The following is an 18807-nucleotide window of genomic DNA, read 5'->3' as shown; positions in this document are numbered from 1 at the left end:
ACCCCTTCTGGCGATCCAACGCATTGGAAAACGTTCGTACAAAAACTGTCTCACCCGAACATTAAAATGTGGGGGTCCATCATTTGTCATCATTTTCTAAAATTTGTGTAATCATAGTCTTGTAAAAGATTTATGTATGTGTCTCCATTGAGATTACCTTCAATGAAGAATGGTCCAACAATATGAATGCCGGCCCAGACATTCAATTTTTGTGGAGTTTGTGAATGTGTTTCCATCACCAAATGAGGATTCACGTCGCTCCAGTAACGACAATTATGTCTATTCACTTCACCATTCAACATGAAAAAACATTCGTCTGAAAAACATGTATTGTATAATAGGTTTGGGTTATTGGCCAATTTCTCGCTGAACACCTCACAAAACTGAATTCGACGATCAGAATCATCTTCGTTCAATTCCTGAGCTAGCCTTATTTTCAAAGGATGGAATTTGTAGGCTTTCAAAATCCGAAAAACACTAGTAGCTGATTATCTACTTGTCTGATAGATTGCCGATTATCCATTTGTACATGTCCTAAAACTGCAACTTCAACTCCGTCATTTCTGACAGGACGGGATACTTCATGTTTTCTGTTGTGAACAGAACCTGAAGTTCGAAACTTATCCATTAACTGTTTAACGTATTGATGGCTCACGTTGTGGTCTGGATGATTCGTATCATAAATTCTTGCAGCAGCTTTAGCACATTCATTATTTCGATAATAGGTTGCAACAAGTTCTATTCTTTTTTCAGTAGAAAAAACCATGTTGGAACACAGTGAACAAGGAAGGCTGAATAATAATTTGTGAAGAAGTGACAGTGGTCAACTATCTACTTTTTGTTCTGCGACAAATAGATTCAACAAACACTATCAGTGCAGAAAAAACTGTCGTCCATTTCAAAACGTTTACTACTAATGTATTAATATCAGAATTAGTCCCCCTGGACTTCTTCCTCCTTGACTTCTTTCAAATTTTCGATTACACGTTCGTTTCGACTTACAGGGGGGTCCAGTTTTCGTTGGAAGGCCCTGTATGATGGAATTGGCCGATACTTGATGAAAATTCATAGCTAACGTATTCAAAAAACACTTTATTGTGAGATTTTCACTAAACGATTTTACAAAAACGCAACACGTGTTTCGCCATACAATGGTTTCTTCGGGCGTGTCTTTACTTACAATTCTCTTACAACGCAGAAGCGTTCTTCCACAACATGTAACTGTTCAATATATTTGGATAACTAATATAAAAGGTCACTTCATGTTAGGTATTTATTTTGATACTGTAGAAGTTGAAGAAGTAAAGCTGCAAATATTTTACAATAAAATGCATAATATAATGAAAATATCACAGATAACAACGTAAGTGACTTCAAGTTACTCTTTTTTGATCGAAATGAGTCTTTTTCAGTTATTTCATGAGAATTTCTTTGGTGATAATTAATTGTGAGATTTTCACTCAACAGTGACATGTGTTTCAAACACGTGTTTCAATGGCGTATTCAATTTACTATACAGTAAGTAGATTTTGCCGCTTGAATCGAATATTCGACTGTATGAATACAAAATAAACTAATGGCATAAGTGTAGCATTAAACAGTTTTGGTCAATTTGGTTTCATCGTTTCTAGAAAAAATATATACCAAACAGTATAATTTCAGTTCAAACAAGATAATCGGTTTAGAGCTGTATGCTCAGAAAGCAGAGAAATTAATTCTCAGGAGTATTGAAAGAAATCAGTCGGGAAAACTTATAGAACGTTTGATATTTCAAATCTTCCTAGTCTTTATATTCTCGAAATGTGTATCTATATACGATTACGTTGAAATAAAGATACTTTTTTCCGAAAATTTGATGCACATCGATAAAACAAACACACGATTTCCATGATTTGCTAAAAAGAAATTAACTCAAAGGCTCCTATAATGCTTTTATAGTGTTGATAATCTTTTCATGTAAATTTCCTATTGCCTTATTATTTTTTTGAATACATTCACATACATACAAATATATTTACACCTACATACAGTCTTTGCTGACAAGCAGTGACTTGAGCAGATAAGGAGACTATATTCCTCTCTTTCAAATATTGGTTAAATGACATTAACGTTTCGGAAATTTCTTCTTCCAAGTCAAAACAATTTGAAATGGTTACGAAACAATTCTTTGAAGAGATACTCAGTGTATCTTGTAACTGAATTGGAAATATCTTCGACGATCGACCAAAACATGAAGAGTAGTGCATTACCAAACAGTGCATTACCTGTTTGGAATCTTTGGTGTCATAATTAATATTACTGGAGTTTTTTCCCAGCACCAAATCGCTATTTTAACACTTTGACACGTGTTTTGATCACCAACTGATCATCTTCCAGAGGAAGATCAAAATCATCCTCTTGAAGATGATCACTTGGTGACCGAAACACGTGTCGAGGTGTAAAAATAACGGTTTGGTGTTGGGAGAAAACTCCAGTAATATTCAAGAAGAGTAGAGATGGAAACAGAAGACGATTTCCATACATTTTCAACATTTTATGGAAATACGACTCCTAACAAACAAAAAAAAACTCTGGACATATCAATGATTAAATTCGAAAAGCAAACGCTAATGATCGCCTCAAGTCTTCCATTAAATCAAAAGAGAATTGTTTCAACACCTTACTTACCATACGGACTACCATAATTTCTCCAACTTATTTCGCCTACACTGAATTCATCTTAAATATTATGTATATTATTAGTGGCTATAAATCATGGAATACTGAAGGAGAACACGAATAGTTGTCCGGCAGATCAGAGGCGGTTCGATCACGGGGGCAATAGAAGGAAAAAGGTGACATATATCTTTTGTAGTTTGAGCTCATTTAGAGGAAATATATCAAGAAAAAAAAAAGAAACAGAGACATGTAGCCTCCAAAATGTGTAACTCTTTTGACAGATTGAGGCAATGTTTTGTTAAAATATCCAAGTTTGCATATGAATTGTTAAAACATACTATAACATTTTACCCAACTTTGCATTGAACGAAAATTATATTCAAAACTGGAATTTTCCGACAAACTGCTGGTACAATAATGTTTTACACCATTCACTGATGCAATCACGCGAGAGATGATTTTTTTTAAAGATATATCCTTATATTTCCTTCTAGTTCGTTGCAAAAAAACCACAAAATTTATTCGGATAAGACAGATACAGGCAAAACAGTTGTTGAAATTTTTGATTCTTAAAAAATCGGTATACAGGAAGATTTGCTTGAGGTATCGCAAATAATCCTTGAAATGCATTTTTGTACAATAAATACGTAAGGTATTCGAGTAGAAACAATCCAGAAACATGACCCATATCGTAATCAGGAGACTACTTGAGCACGATATAAAACGAATAATTGTTCACGTAACAGAATGTTCTTAAGATTTCAGAAAATAAACCAAAATGAATTCAATTTTGAAATCAATTTGGTACAATATTCTTTCCAGTTAAAACATCTACATAGTAATTCCTAGAAATTTAACTTATAAAGTAAGCTCGATTGAGATATCATCAGTTTTTATTGTTAAAGTTTCACATTGTTTTTGATAGTTGTAAAATCGAATAATATTTCTCTTATTACCATTGAAATAAAGAGAATTCTGATCACACCAAGAAATGAGGTTACCCACAGCAGTTGTACACTTTTGTTTTAAGGCATTTTTACATTTCTCAGAGACAAGTATATTGGTATCACCCGCATATTTGATAAATCTGGCCGAAGATTCGGTATTTCCCTCACTCGTACCTATAGAATGAAAATATAATCAATCAAGAATAGAGTCGTATTCCGTGTAAATGATTCATTTGTAAATAGCAAAGCGTTTTCGGCTCGTACGCCATCATCAGTGCGATACCTGCAAGTAAGTAATAGTCGTGTAATTTGTTGTTGAACTTTAAATTTTTTTTTGAATTACTTACTCGTCGAGTATATTCAAGAATACCCTGTAGAATCAAAGTACAAAACCTTATGATTCTACAGGATCCTCTTGGATAACCTTGACGAGTAAGTAATTCAAAAAAGAACTTAAAGTTCAACTTCAAACAAATTTCACGACTATTAGTTACATGCAGGTATCGCACCGATGATGGCATAAAAGCCGAACGCGCTTTGCAATTCACAAATAAATTATTTACACGAAATACGACTCTATTCCTGTATGCAGCTTTGACAAATCTCACCAAAAATATAAATGGCTCCAAAACAGAGACTTGGGGAACGCCCATATAGACATTTTGATAGGCAGATTTAGTAGAAAATATACCGAAAAACTGTTTTCTGTGTCAAGAAACTCTATTTTTAACACATAAAACACATTTTTGACAAATGACATATAGTAAAAATTAGTTAGTAGCCTAGATCCCCAATTGACAATTAAATTCCAAATGGGCAGGCTTCAAATCGTAGAACAACAAATTGGGATACTGAAGAAAAGGAAAATTGTATTGGGTAAAAACATTTTTGACTTTCTGCTTATCCATCTTTATATAAAAAAAAGTGGAAATTTTGCCAAGGAAGCAAGAGAGCTCAAGTTCAAAATAATGTACAAAAGTCATACTACATAAAAGTTTTTCTGGAAGAAAAAGTCCCTCTGAAACAACTACTTTCACATGAACATTGAACTACACGAAAGAAAAAATACTTTCGAAACAACAATTTTGATATGAACATTGAATTATATATGTTACTCAAACAGATATTATCATTAGAACGCTATACAATATACCTAATATACGAGACAGTATCGATATGAAATTTCACTCACGTTCTGAATCATTTACTTTGTTTCAGAACAAGACACCTGTACTATCTCTTTATTATCGTTTTTAATAATATTACAAGACGGGTCACTTTTTTTACATTACAACTTTTTGCTACCAGAAATAATTTGAATCTTTTTCAAACAGAAGGGACTATATTGTTACGAGAAATTATTTTTTGAGTAGAGTCTGTTTTGAACTTACTTGCTTTATTCCTCCCTTCGGAATATTTCCACTTTTTTTCAATAAAGATAAAGAAGTTGAAAGCCAAAAAGCTGTTTAAACCCCTAAAAATATTCCTTTCAGTTCGAAATACTGATGATATCACTAGTATCAAATATTGCTGATATTGCTGATAATTTCAAAATTGATATCTCACCTGCACAGTGGAAGATAGTCTTTTCTCTGGTGCGATGGCTTGGTCTGTAGCAGTGACCACCAAATTGTAGATCCCTTGCGTTTCTCTGTCAAGCTGATTTTTTGTTAGTATGGAACCATTTTGGAAAATTTCGAAGTCGTCGTTTTCGTCACCGGATGTAATCGAATACAGTATTTCGCGATTTTTGCCTGTAACAAAAAACAATTTGAAGCCAAATTCATTCCAGTTTTGAGAAACGGGTTATAGACGAACTATCCTTCTTGTAACCCACAGATGGATATTTTTTCACTAATCTGACAAAAAATAAACCTTTCTTGGTCTAATACCTCAACATATATAGGATATCTGACGCTTCAAGCATGTTCATGAAGGAAACTATTAGTATCAAAGGTTTCGACTTGAAATATACCAAAGAGGCGTGTTATTCAATGAAATTATACTTATATGGGCGCTGGTTTAGTTTTTGGAAAAATTCCTAATACAATTCAATACGGTTTTGGTAATAATTCAAGCTATCTCCCCATATTCTATAATCAATGTTTGAGACCCACCAACTGCTTCGATAAGTCTGCCTTGAATTCTTGCTTAAAAATAATCTTTCGTAATGGTTAACTTTGGTGTCCTTCAAAGGTCCTCTTTTAGTCCACTGTTATTCATGATATACACCAAAGATTTCTGAATCTTTGAGTACTGCCTGTAGGCATACCAACTGAGGTATGTGCGTGTACAAAAAAAATATTGAAACTTAAGCTGGGAGTTGGTAAATAATATTAATAAAATCATCGATGATAAAATATGGCGATTCTGTATAATTTTACGAAGCCTCTCCGATTTGCACAAGCATTTGATTTAAGGTTCTATTTACGTCAGATTTGACCACGTAGGGGGTTGCTTTTAACCTGGGGGTGGATGTCACCCCTTCTCGAGGTTGAATATTGTTTCATTGAAAATGAGTCCAGAAATAGATGTATTGACTAATTTTTTTATGGTCGTCAATTTTCTACTTGTTTTTCAGTGAAAGTGTCAATAATGTAGTTTACAGACCCAATACAAATGAAGTACCGGTTTGTAGAAGGTTGGTTCTTACAGGGCGACCGTCAAAATTGAAAGTTTAAATGTGAAGTAATAAAAAAACAATGCATTTTTGTAGAGAACCTCGTAGAAACTTTTTTGAAGTTCTTGAAAAAATCCCTAGCATCAAATAATGTTGATCCTAATTTTTTTCGGTGATAACAAAGTGAAAGTCACCACTTAATTATTACCCCTATTGAAATTAACCCTTTCCACTTTCCGGCTCACCTTATTCATATACTTATAAAAGGCTGTACAGGTTTGACCAGTTTGAAGTACTTAGTTTTGAAAAAAATTGAACTCCTTATTTGTTTTTCATTATTATTTCAATTTTGGATTGTGCTAAGGAGGTCATTTTCAATTTTTTTTTGCCACAGAAAAAAATAGTAACTAACATTATTTTCGTCATGACTTGCGTAGTTTCATGCTAGGGCTCTTGAAAAAAAAATGACAATTAAGGTTTTCTCGTATGAGAATTCCCTATAAAAATGCTTCGTATTTGCCCATTTGCTTTATAAGTCCTTGCATTTCACAGTATATTCCCAAAAATCCTTAAAATATTTTGGGTTATTGTGAAGAAAACTGATACACATGTTCTTGAACGATGTAATGTATGAGACATGCCTATAGAAGATATTTGTCTTTCGCTAGTGGAACTAAAAGTGACTGTTGTCAGTGAATGTTGCAATTGTAACATAGGTTTTGGAGTTTTAATCCTACTGCTACATATATTGTTCAAATATGCAAGAAGATTCAGACTTAAAAGGAATTTTTGAAGATGGATGCGTTCATCAGAAAGAAATTAGGACCCGGTTATCTTCTTTTATGTCCTCATAAAAATCCAGAATCGAATTGGTCGTAAAGTTGCCTTGCATAATAACAGATATGGATAATTTCTTTTTAACAGGTGCCATAAAAATTCATTTCCAATTTCTTGGATTTTACTGATGCAGGGACTTTTTGTGGAAGGTAACACGCACCATAAAGATTTTTACGTCTTTTTACTTCTTGATTTATTCGGAATCTCACTGATGTCGCCGCGCATTTCCCATAGAGTGATACAAAGAGATGCCAAGAAGATTACAGGGTGATATTTACAGAAGATTTATTGCTTGTAAAGGGTGGAAAGCCTGACATGCAGGATTTTCAACAACGAGCTTGGATCAGAAGTATATATGGAAAACAAATAGGTACTACTAATCCAAACTGAATATAATAGTCGAATATGACTATTTATAATTTTTTTTGAATTTCTACAAATCTAAAGTGTATAAAATGCATTGCATATAAATAACAAAGACAAAACATCAGGGATATATAAATTAAAGTGTGGAACGTGTCCTATAAGGTACATATTGGTCAAACTGGCAGAACATTTAGGAATCGAATACAGGAACATCATATGAGCTATATAAAAAGGAAAACAAGTTCAACATATTCAATTCATCTTTTAGAAGAAACACATTGGAACTGAATCATTTGGAAGCAATGGAAAGTAATTAACTTAAAAATTCAAACATTCTAATGAATGACCAACTAGATTTGAATAGATCACAATTATTGAACTTGTTTTCTTAGAAAAACCAAGAAAGAATTATTATTGATGTAGAAGTGAGGTAATATGCTTATAATTGATTATAATTGAAGAGGTACTTCAGGTAGACGTTTAGTTAATTTGTTGGAGGTAGTCTCAATTATGGTTACCTGTAGTATATAAATATTAGTGTAAGAAGCAACTTGTAATATTCAAAACACCGCCGAAACACAAAGCTATTGTTTTAGCGAAACATGTCGTGATATATTTTTCAAATAAAGTTTATAGAGATCAAATCGTGAGGTGTAGTTTATGAAAGAATTATTAATTGTTACTACTAAGTATTGCTTGTTATACAAAATTAACTTTTTCCTCAATTCCTTTGAGTTGATTAAGGTATCGCCTCTGTGGCAGATTTATTTAAATCATTTGTTACCCTTACCTGAAATAATTTTTTTCTAATTTTACCCCAGTTGGCAGGTTATTATTCAAATAAAATTTATTCTGTTGTGAAACGAAATGAAGTGAGAAAATATCTATTCGAAAATTTGAAATCAAATTCTGCGGTGACTAATTTCAAAAATATTCGTAATATTTCTGAAGATTGCTAATCAGTTTCATATCGTAAAATAAATCGATTTTCAACAGAGATCGCTGTCGTTAATGACAAATCATAAAACACAATGCGCGTGAAGAACATTCTGACCGTATGTTTCGAAATTTTAAATAAATTAGCTGAAGGCAAGATTTTTGTCTCTACAACACTCTTCGTGAAGCCGTGCCAGAAAATACCATGCTATGAGTTTGTAGAAAAAGTAGGGTTTGACTACTTGATTTTCATCGGAAATGTATCTAATTCTTGAGGAAATTATGAAGAAGTTGTTAAATCAAACCAATAAGTACATTTTTTTTCATTCAGTGCTGGGACAACAAGTAACAAGCACCCATTTCAAGTGTTGCGTAAATTGAGGGTAAAGCCACGAAATTTTCAAAGAGATACAAAAATACATTGTTTTCTCATGATACTTCCTCAAGAAGTTATTCAAAATTTTGATAATCTAAAAGACAATATTTTTTGTATTTTTTCTGTATCAGCTATTATTTCTTGTACTTGACCGGCAAATGTTCAATTTGACGATAGATTTTTTGTAGTTTGCATTGACTTTCTGCACTAACTATTCATCTCACCTTTCACACAGCATTCATCTCGTAATAGAGTGAACAAATCATCTTATTCTATTTTTCTAATAGTGTCATTGGTTTCTCGCATTGGGCCCATCTCTTAACATATCTCCAGATTATTGAAGTCTAATGGAGTCAGGTATGGGACATTGCAGTGCCTCTAGAAATGTATCAATTGCAGTGTCATGTACTTAAGTGAAGATTTCGAACAATTGAAGACATTATCGGCTAGTTTCCTTTCTTTTCTTTCCAAGTGTCATTCACTTCCACCTACCTCTCTTTCAAAAAATCTGATTTCATGCAATACTTGAATGACGATATTGAACTACTACATTGTACTGGATGAAAGCGCTACAATTTAGATCATTTCAGCTATATCAAATCACCCTTGAAACATTTGACTTTACACGATAAAGCACCTGCCCTCTCATAATTGCTTGTTCGTAATTTTTTGGACAAAGTAATTACGCCACCGTATTCACCACATTTGACCCCTTGCGATTTTTTCCTGTTCCCAATATCGAAGAGACCCATGACTTCATCAATGGCATTCAACTGTTTGGAAATACTTGACATCGGCCAGTTGTGTCTTCTTTCGATATTTCACATTTCGCCAGGTGTATTAATATGGTAAATCTTTGACATTCACCAAAACAATGCCTTCGTGATATTTGAGGACAACGCCGAATTCGTTCCACGAATTCCGGGTGTTTACTGAACACAACATTGCCCGTTGCCGTTCACATTAACATTTACATTTTTCGACACGTACTGGGAATGTCTTTTGTTTGGTGTGAAGCATAAAAATATGCATTCGACAATCGGTCGAACGATCACAATTCCATAAAAACGTCATTTGGCAACCACGACAGAAACTGGTCGATTCTTCATCCCATTTCAAAAACTAACTGATAATTTTGTGATTTTTTTGATAGGTACCTATATTGTATGAAGTAGAATAATTTTTCTTTAATAATCATCATGTCAGTTTTTTGTTGTAATTTATGTCTTTGAATTCCAAAAAAGCCATTTCTGAATAGTTATTTTATTGCAGTCATAGATAAATAAACGGTCTGATATCTCAAAAGCTGAAATTTAATTTATACTAGAATCTTAAACAAAAAAGTCATGCGCAGGTGGGCCTCAAATTGATCCTTGAGAAATTCCAAAAATTATGATTCTTGAAAGTTTTATTTCAATAACTAATACATGGATAAATAACAATAATTTTAAACTGTTCAGCAAAGGAATCTTTAGAATATGTTTTCGGAGAAGATCTTTGGCAAGCCCTCTTGAAGATGATCACTTGGTGATCGAAACACGTGTCGAGGTGTTGAAATAACGGTTTGTTGATATTGGGATAAAACTCCAGTAATATCCATTACTCAATATTTTGAAAATATAAAGATTCACTGAAAAGTTTCTTTATAATTCAAAGTTTCTCAAGAGGCTGTTTTCTGTAACTGTAACAATGAAAACAATCATGACAGATTGGGTAATATAACAATGGAATAATTTTTCAAAATTTGGTAACACCCAGAGAATTTTCAGTACAAATATCAGACAAGAATGAATTATGAGATAAATAATATTTCAAGTTTTATTTGACAATCGTGTTCATCCATCCTTCTATGGGGAATCTAATAAACCAGTATCAATCCAAGCTATTCAGTAAAGAAAATTATGGTGGAAATATCAGTGTTGAGAGTTTCTGACTAGACGTAAGTAGCGTAACTTTTGTAATGTTGATAGATTTTCAGCTGTGTTCTATATTGGGACACATCTTGGAAAATTTGTATAACATATATAATCAATGGAGTTTGAAAATATAACGGATTAACTTTTTAGCACCCTGGTTGTGATTTTCTCTAAAACTATGAGAATTCTCTACTAAATTTATTGTCAAGTGACACTTGATATTAAGTAAAAGGCACCTTTAACAATGAAGCAAAATAACTTTCTGTATATCAATCCTTCTGGCAGTCAGAAGTTAAAAAAGGCAATTCATTATTCTCAAGTTTTTCGTGAATTTGTATCTTATGACGATGTAATTTACGAAGTTTTAGATAACAGATTGTTAAAATTTGTATTTGAGCTACGACATTCTGGATGTTTTTTATTGACAAGGATTCTGTTCAATCGAATCTGTCGGCTAACAGGAGTGAAGCTTTGTATTGAAATTGCTGTCGTTCTTAAGGTAATAGTTTTATGAGCTTTGAGAAAAACATATGACCGGAAATTTCATACCACGTATTGCTCTGTCTTTCTCTGAAACTTTAATTTCAAGTTTAACCTTTCTCTTGAAGATGATCACTTGCGCGTGGCGCTTATCCATATTCCATTTGAGTCAATGGCCCATAACATAACATCGAACAGGTTTGTGTCGTTATGAGATGACACGATTCGTTACCGGAAGCATTTTGAGTATTGAAAGCATCAATAATTCCAAAACGAGATACGATATAACCTCGCATACAATGGTAGTTCGACTTGTAAGCGTGGCAATTGACCGTACCAACACCGTACATGTACGGTTGGTTGTGAGATGACAAAGTTCGCTCCCGTATAAATGATTCCAACCGAACGAGGTACAAAACAACACCACATGCAACAGTCAAAGTGGTAAGGATAAAATGCAACAGTACTCTGTGTCTACTAGCCGTAACGTAACGTTTTTGCTGTTACGTTACGGATCATTTATTGACAGACCTCAAGTAAGTCGAAACAGCATAGCTAGGTTCTAGATCAAAAATACTTAATTTCTGTGCTGTGGTTTTCTCTAGTTGCCTGCTTATGTGAAAGTTGGGGAGGTCAATAAGTGATTTCTCATTCGGCGGTCGATGTCGAAGCTTGGTTTTGCAACAAACCGCCGTGGGTAAGGTTGAGTTTTTTGTCAGTTCCGTATACGACGTCTCACTAAATCCATGCTTTCTTTTGGATTGAAGATGAAGCTAAAATGGTACAATTCGAAAAGTAACGATAAAAATAAAAATAATAAAAAAAAATTCGTTATGCCATGTAGTTATCTCAACAGTTAGTACGAAGTGAGGAAGGCTATTCGAAACAATTTTCAGAGCACTATTCTTGATCTTTGATCAGATAATAACCATCGGTATTTGCAGTGAGTGAGTTGCAACCATTCCGATAATCTGACGTTTTGTCTCTTCTGGAAATGGCGAAAGCTCGTCAATGGCCTACGAAGATTTCCCGGTAATCACTCACGGATCATATAAGGCGATTTTACAAGCGACTCCTGAACACCCGGTCTATAAACCAGTGGCGTCCGCGAGGCCATCAATCACTCATTGATTGAGACCCTTCGGTCCATCACGAACAGCGAGCGATCTATCAGACATCTAGTTGGCTCAATCGATTTTACGGTTTTACTATTTTAACGAGAAATTGTCGAGGTTATAGGCGAGCAGTGTCTTGTTACGCCAAAAAGAGGGAATCATTATCGTAACTGTGTGGAATGCGCGGGATTCTTCCTCGAACTCGGGATTGAATAGTTTTCTGGTATGGGTGAGACCGGAGAGCTTCCTCTTCCATATTTCAGAGTTTGTAAATTCCTTCTGGAAGATAAAGGTGAGGAAGTATCGTCAGATGGGTAGATGCTGATCACGCTGTTTCACATCTCCATTTCTTCGGTGAACATAATGTGGCATTTATTATTTAAAATGAAAACATCCTACATAAAAGATCAATTGCTGAAGTAGTCAAGTAAATACTTACAGATTGATTTCATAGTATCTGTAGAGTAGGGAGGGTGAGTGTAAGCCCACAGCACTTAGGCCAGATGTGACACATTGTACATCCCCCGAGGAGGGGGGATGTACAATCCTATCCTTTTCAGGAAGGTGTAGGTCAAAACTTGTCGAACACAGACTCTCTCATTGACGATAACTCCGGGCACTTGCATAGGAAATGCCTGACAGTCCTATCTTTCTGTTCACATATCCAGAGGGGTCAGACCCGTAATTGATTTCGGTGGTGTTGTTCTCATGGCCCCTGTGATGTTTAAACAAGCCATTCGCTGTATTTGATATAATTTCTGAATGGCCGTTGCTTGTAGAACTTTCGGTCCCCATGCAATGGCTCCATACGTTAACGTAGGTCTTATTATTGCAGTGTATATCCAGGTGACCACACAGGGTGACAGACCCCATGCGCGTTCCACTGTCCTCCGATATTGCTCATAAGCCACATACTGATACTCTTTTTGCTCTACTCTGTAGGTGAGAGTTCCATGTTAGCTTCCTGTCGAGGATCGTACCAAGGTATTTCACCTCTTCAGAGAAGTTTAGTTTGCTTTTGAAGATTTCGGGAGGTTTTAAGCCCGATAAACTTCTTTTCCTGGTTGATTTCATAGTACTTATTACAACAGTAACGCAATCTTAATCAAAAGACGAGTTCGTAATACAGAAATAGTCTTCTTAAAGACGATCTACATTTGCAGTTGAGTCAAGTCGAAGTACATCCGTTTTACCCTTCAAACTAAGAATATCTTCAGAAAAACAAACAATTCAACGAAGTAAAACTTGTTGACGGAGTTTTCTCTGAGAGCCTCTTTGGAATGACTTGCATGACTAGTGGGCTTATGTCATTTTCACGAATTGATTTGAATAGATTTCTGAATAAAAGACAGCCTAAAATCATTGCAAATGTCAATATTCTGCACTATTATTTGTATGACGTTTGATTCCAGACATCATATATCATACAAAGACCAACATTAGACATACACACGCTTACTTGTCATGACCCCTTCAATATGAAAATGGTTCCCATACTTTTATTTTTCATTCTGAACTATGAAAAAGGAATAAGCTTCTAAGATTTTTTTAATGTGGTTGAACATCGGAATTTGCATTCGAAACTCGAATCATTTTAACCGGAACGCATCCGTAACGTAAAATCATAGACTCCCTCGAAAGGAAAAACAAAAACAAAATGTCATCGCGGTTGTCGTGACCTCGAGGTCAGCCTCGGACGTAATGCCATGTTATTAGAAGAACTGTTAGTTTGTACACAAGACAATTTCTAGCCAATCCGCACCTGTAATCTCCGGTGCCGATAAAAACGCGAGGCCAGCGCCTAGCCTAGGCACAACCATAATAATGTACGATTCGAGAATTTAGCTGGATTCATTTCAGGGCATCTGTAACTCCGGTTAAAAGCGTATTTTTGAGATTCGAGATGCGCCAGTTGTAGAATTACTAAGATGTCAACAAGTGTTACGCATGTTTGGCTTCCGTCTCTACTTGGCAGTTGCTTCTAGGGCAATTTGCCATGGTGCGTCTGAAAGTAAAGGTGACAATGAGAAGAAGATGAATGGGGTATTACATATGTGGTAATAACTGAATAAGTCAGTTCATGCAGCGATGTTCAACGCACATTTATAGTCAACCAATGGTAATCGTCTATATCATGAATGTAACAATGAGTTAATTCACCGCTCAGTAAACATTAAACATCGTTGAAAAAACTTATTTGCCTATTAAATCAACAAAAAGTGTTTCATGGTATACTTAATTTAAAAAAAAATTGCAACATCATGTACACAAGTTGCAATTGTTGCAAGACTTTCCAAATATTAGAATTATGGTACCTACGGGTTGTCCCGAATTCCACTAAAAGTGCCAAAGTACCTTTTACAGTGTTACTATACTTTTTATTTAAAAAACCTGAAAATGCAAAAAAAATAGAAATAACAGTAACTAACAGGTAGACGTTCCACCTTCTTCACATGTGGAAATAACGCTCAGTCGCTATTTCATTAACGTTCCCGCAGTTTTTGTTACTCGAACCTCACCTTAACCTCGAAGCGGATATTTCTCGGAGAAAAGGCCTTCGAGATCTGTCAGAGCTCGCGTTATTTCGTCTGCCATTTAATATCTTCATTTGACAAGTGCATTTCGTTGCGCCCTTCCAGACGGAGATTACATTTTAATGGAGGGCCATGTCGAATTTTGAATTTCGAAGAGCAATTTAAGCTTTGGACGCTTTGTGTGTTTATAATTAGGTTTTAGATTTTTTCTTTGTTGGTGAAATCATAATGTTTTCCGTTCTATGTGCCTGACTTCTACCACTTGTAATGATGTTTATTTCTTTTGCTTTGATGCATATACAGGGCGACATCTTGAGGTAACATTGTTAGTGCATACAGTGTCTAATTATTCAATCACTAGTACGGGTAACACCTTACTAAAATATAGTATTGCAGGTTGGTAACAGAAGCCCCAACTACCTAAAACTACTACTAGCTCAGCTAATGAAACCACTAACCCAAAGTGTCGTTGAAAAAGCAATCACGGATTTTCAACTGGACTTTTTTTACAAAATCAGAGAGCACATATCAGAGTGCAAGTTCTCTAGCTAATGCAAGCTATAGTTTGTTTGAAAAGTTGGAATAAAAAACGATACAGTTACCAAAAGATGATTGAAGAGAACACAATTAGAGCTGGTAGGTCGTGGTAGAATGTAACCTAAATTGATACCTAAATTTCTGAGAACATGCTGATAGGATAGGTTATGCTGATAATTTTTAGGTTACCTATTATACCATTGTTATGATTAAGTACAAGAAAATTACCTTCAGATGGGATTAGGTAGATCTACAGTAAAGATGCATCGTTATACATCTTTAAGTCTATAGTATCAAAAAAATCCTCATTTGAAAATGTAATGGTGAGAATGTCACCTGTTTTCCTGGTCAAACTGATATATAAATCTAAAGCAAATGGAACTTCAAACATTCAAGCCAGTCTCTATATACCTACACAGTAGGTTTAATGGACTGACGCCTATCAGAAAACAACTACTCCCCTGGCTAATACCACGAAGGGCGTTGGATTATATCAGACAGGCGTCAGTGCAGGAATCTTCACAGAAAATGTCCTGCATATGCAATTGGCAATACAACTGAAAGAGTCGACCTTCAATTATGGAACGGGCACACTTGCAGACCGGTTTCGGGCTTATTAGCCACTCATCAGTGCAAGATAGTGACCATCATCGACCTAAAGTCAATGATATTCCACAATTGAAAATCGGAATTCTTTCAGAGTATTTCATTCCTCTTCCGAAATTGGAGCGAACATCGAAAATGTCACTCCATCTAGTGGACGAGGTACTAACCAACTGCATATCCGTAATTTGCCCGATTCCTCTGAAAAAGGAAGAAAAACTTTCTTATTAGTCAATGGGCTATGCTTGAAGACTGGCAGTCTTCAAGCATAGCCCATTAACTAATAAGAAACTGATATATAATGGGTACAGTAGACCTGTATGCCAGAGATAGATAAAACTGGAACAAAATGCATTGAAAGCCTGATATCTTTACGGATTCGCTTTTGTTTTTTCAAAAACTTTCGACGCAAAAAATGAGATTGACCCAACTTTCCATGTTGACAGATGGTGCAATAATCGTCTTCGCAGTTTTGTCAAAAAATACAAAGCCCATAGAAGCACAGAAGTGACATGCTCGTGTCACCTGAAATTTTTAGTACTCACCCTGACCACCAAAGGTCGATGGCAGTACGATGTCAGTATTTGATGTGATTACCTGGTAGCAGTCGCTGACGAATTATTTGGCTTTTTAATTTAATTTTGGCGCACATTCTGACTTCTGGCCAGACACGCGACACGCGTTTCTTTAACCAAGTTAGCATCACCAAAAGATGATGAAAGATTTGCACTGGTTCTTTAAATTGGGACAAACACTTCGAAAATTCTCACCTGAATCCAAATCCGTAGCGCTAACTGTCACAACAGACGTGCCAATTGTAACATTTTCGAAAATTTCGTTGCTGTAAGACATCGGATCAAACAGTGGAGCGTTGTCATTGAGATCCAGGACGTTGCAATACACGGTTAGGGTGCTTGATAGAGCTGGATGACCTGCGTCTTGAGCCTGTACCACCAGAATATAGTGCTGAACCTGAAAAAGTGCATTTATTAGTTTTGGAAGGAAATGAGATGACAAAGAATGAGTGGTTGATACGGAAATTACAATGGAGTATCATATAATTATTACTATAATAATAAAATATTTTAAACCAAAAAACCAAGAACTACTTCACTATAAAGATGTGTATTTATTGAAAACATTTCCCGCACAAATACGACGTACCTCAATCGTTTCATGTTGACCCAACCCCAAAAAAATACTTTGTGATAGTTCGGTACTAAGCCCGTGAACCACTGAGAGTTCAGATAGGAGCCAAACTCACATGATTCGGAAAAAAAAATACAAAAAGTTTAAAATTCTTGTTGCCGTCCAATTTATGGAATTTGTGAGTATGATTCTGGTTCTGAACCCTTGAAAATTCCCGTTGACTCAATATGAATAACCGAATGACTCATCATTTGGCTTGCTTTATAAATATACTAGTACTTTGTTGCTGTATCGCTGCTGTTCCATTGTTTGAACAGAATCAGAATCAACAAACTTAGGCGTGCATAGCGTTATAGAACAGTGCTTTCAAAAAATTGTTCCACAGCGCCATCTAGTGGCGAGTTATAGAAAAATTTAAATCCTAAAAATTTTCTCTATGAAAAATTATTTATACATGTCAAGTTTCATCACGATCCGTTGAGCGATGTAGAAGTTTATCACTTACTAACTAACCAACCAACCAACAAACATCCATTTTTATATATTAGACTAGTACTATGTTGCTGTATCGCTGCTGTTCCAATGTTTTAACAGAATCAGAATCAACGAACTTAGGCGTGCGCAGCGTTATAGAACAGTGCTTTCAAAAAAATTGTTCTACAGCGCCATCTAGTGGCGAGTTACAGAAGAATTGATAGCCTTAAAACCTTCTCTATGAAAAATTACTTATATCTCAAGTTTCATCACGATCGGTTGAGCGATGTAGAAGTTTATCACTTATCAACCAACCAACCAACCAACCAACCAACTAACTAACCAACCAACAAACATCATTTTTATATATTAGATTAGCCCCTCCCCTCGTGGCCTACCAACCATATCAAGACAATTTTCTACTCGGTGCTATGAAACTCTACAATTCTTTGCCTGAGCAATTGAAGGTACTCAATATTGAAAAATTCAAATACAAATATGAAAATTATATCCATGATAGTCAGTAATTCCATTTAAACAAATCAAAAATATTTAAAGTAACTGATCCCAGAACCACTCATAGGGTGCCTAAGGATTTTCCTGTAGTGGTACTTTTGGTACCATGATTGTTATTCACTGTTATTCACAGGTAGCTTTAAGAGGGCAGCTGATATTATTGGAAGACCACGAGCAGTCCGAACCCCAGAATTGGAAGAAGCTGCTTTGAACGCTCTCGAGGAGAATCCAGAAACAAGCACAAAAGTAATTGCTGAAGCTGTCAATTCTACTCAGTCCACAGTTTGGAGAATTATCCACGATCAGCAGTTTTATCCATACCATATTCAAAGGGTACAAGCTCTTTTGCCACGAGACTTTCCCCAACGCATTACTATGTGTCAATGGTTTTTGACAAAATTGGCTGGAAATCCTCAATATTTAGGATATGTACTCTTCACGGACGGGGCAAAATTTTCCCGAAATGCTATCACAAACTTCCATAACAACCATGTTTGGGCTCTCGAAAATCCGCACGCAGTTAGTGAAAGGCATTATCAGTATCAATTTTCTGTAAATGTATGGGCGGCAATAATTGATAATTACTTGATAGGTCCTTTCTTTCTTCCGCTCCGACTGAATGGAGCAACTTACAGACACTTTTCAGAAAATTAATTGCCGTGGCTACTTCAGAATGTACCATTAGAAATTCGTATCCGCATGTGGTTTATGCATGATGGGGCTCCGGCCCATTTCAGCGTTGT

At 35.3% G+C, this 18807-nt stretch overlaps 1 protein-coding gene across 1 annotated transcript in view; it reads right to left on the bottom strand.

Annotated features, from left to right (window-relative positions):
* ft (cadherin-related tumor suppressor fat) overlaps positions 1-18807 on the bottom strand; it is a 340695-nt gene that overhangs the window by 22392 nt on the left and 299496 nt on the right. Inside the window, exons 4-5 of the mRNA XM_074182276.1 lie at positions 16696-16897; positions 5172-5359 (exon numbers count right to left, since the gene is read on the bottom strand). Of these exons, the coding sequence (XP_074038377.1) occupies positions 5172-5359; positions 16696-16897 (390 nt within the window). The remainder of the gene's footprint in view (positions 1-5171; positions 5360-16695; positions 16898-18807) is intronic.

This window comes from Leptinotarsa decemlineata, unplaced genomic scaffold, assembly GCF_025532065.1.
Source record: "Leptinotarsa decemlineata unplaced genomic scaffold, Ldec_3_MD MMD2_tig00026328_RagTag_RagTag, whole genome shotgun sequence".
Classification (NCBI taxonomy): domain Eukaryota; kingdom Metazoa; phylum Arthropoda; class Insecta; order Coleoptera; family Chrysomelidae; genus Leptinotarsa; species Leptinotarsa decemlineata.
The sequence above is the reverse complement of the archived record's forward strand: the minus strand, read 5'-3'. Positions and strand labels throughout refer to the sequence as shown.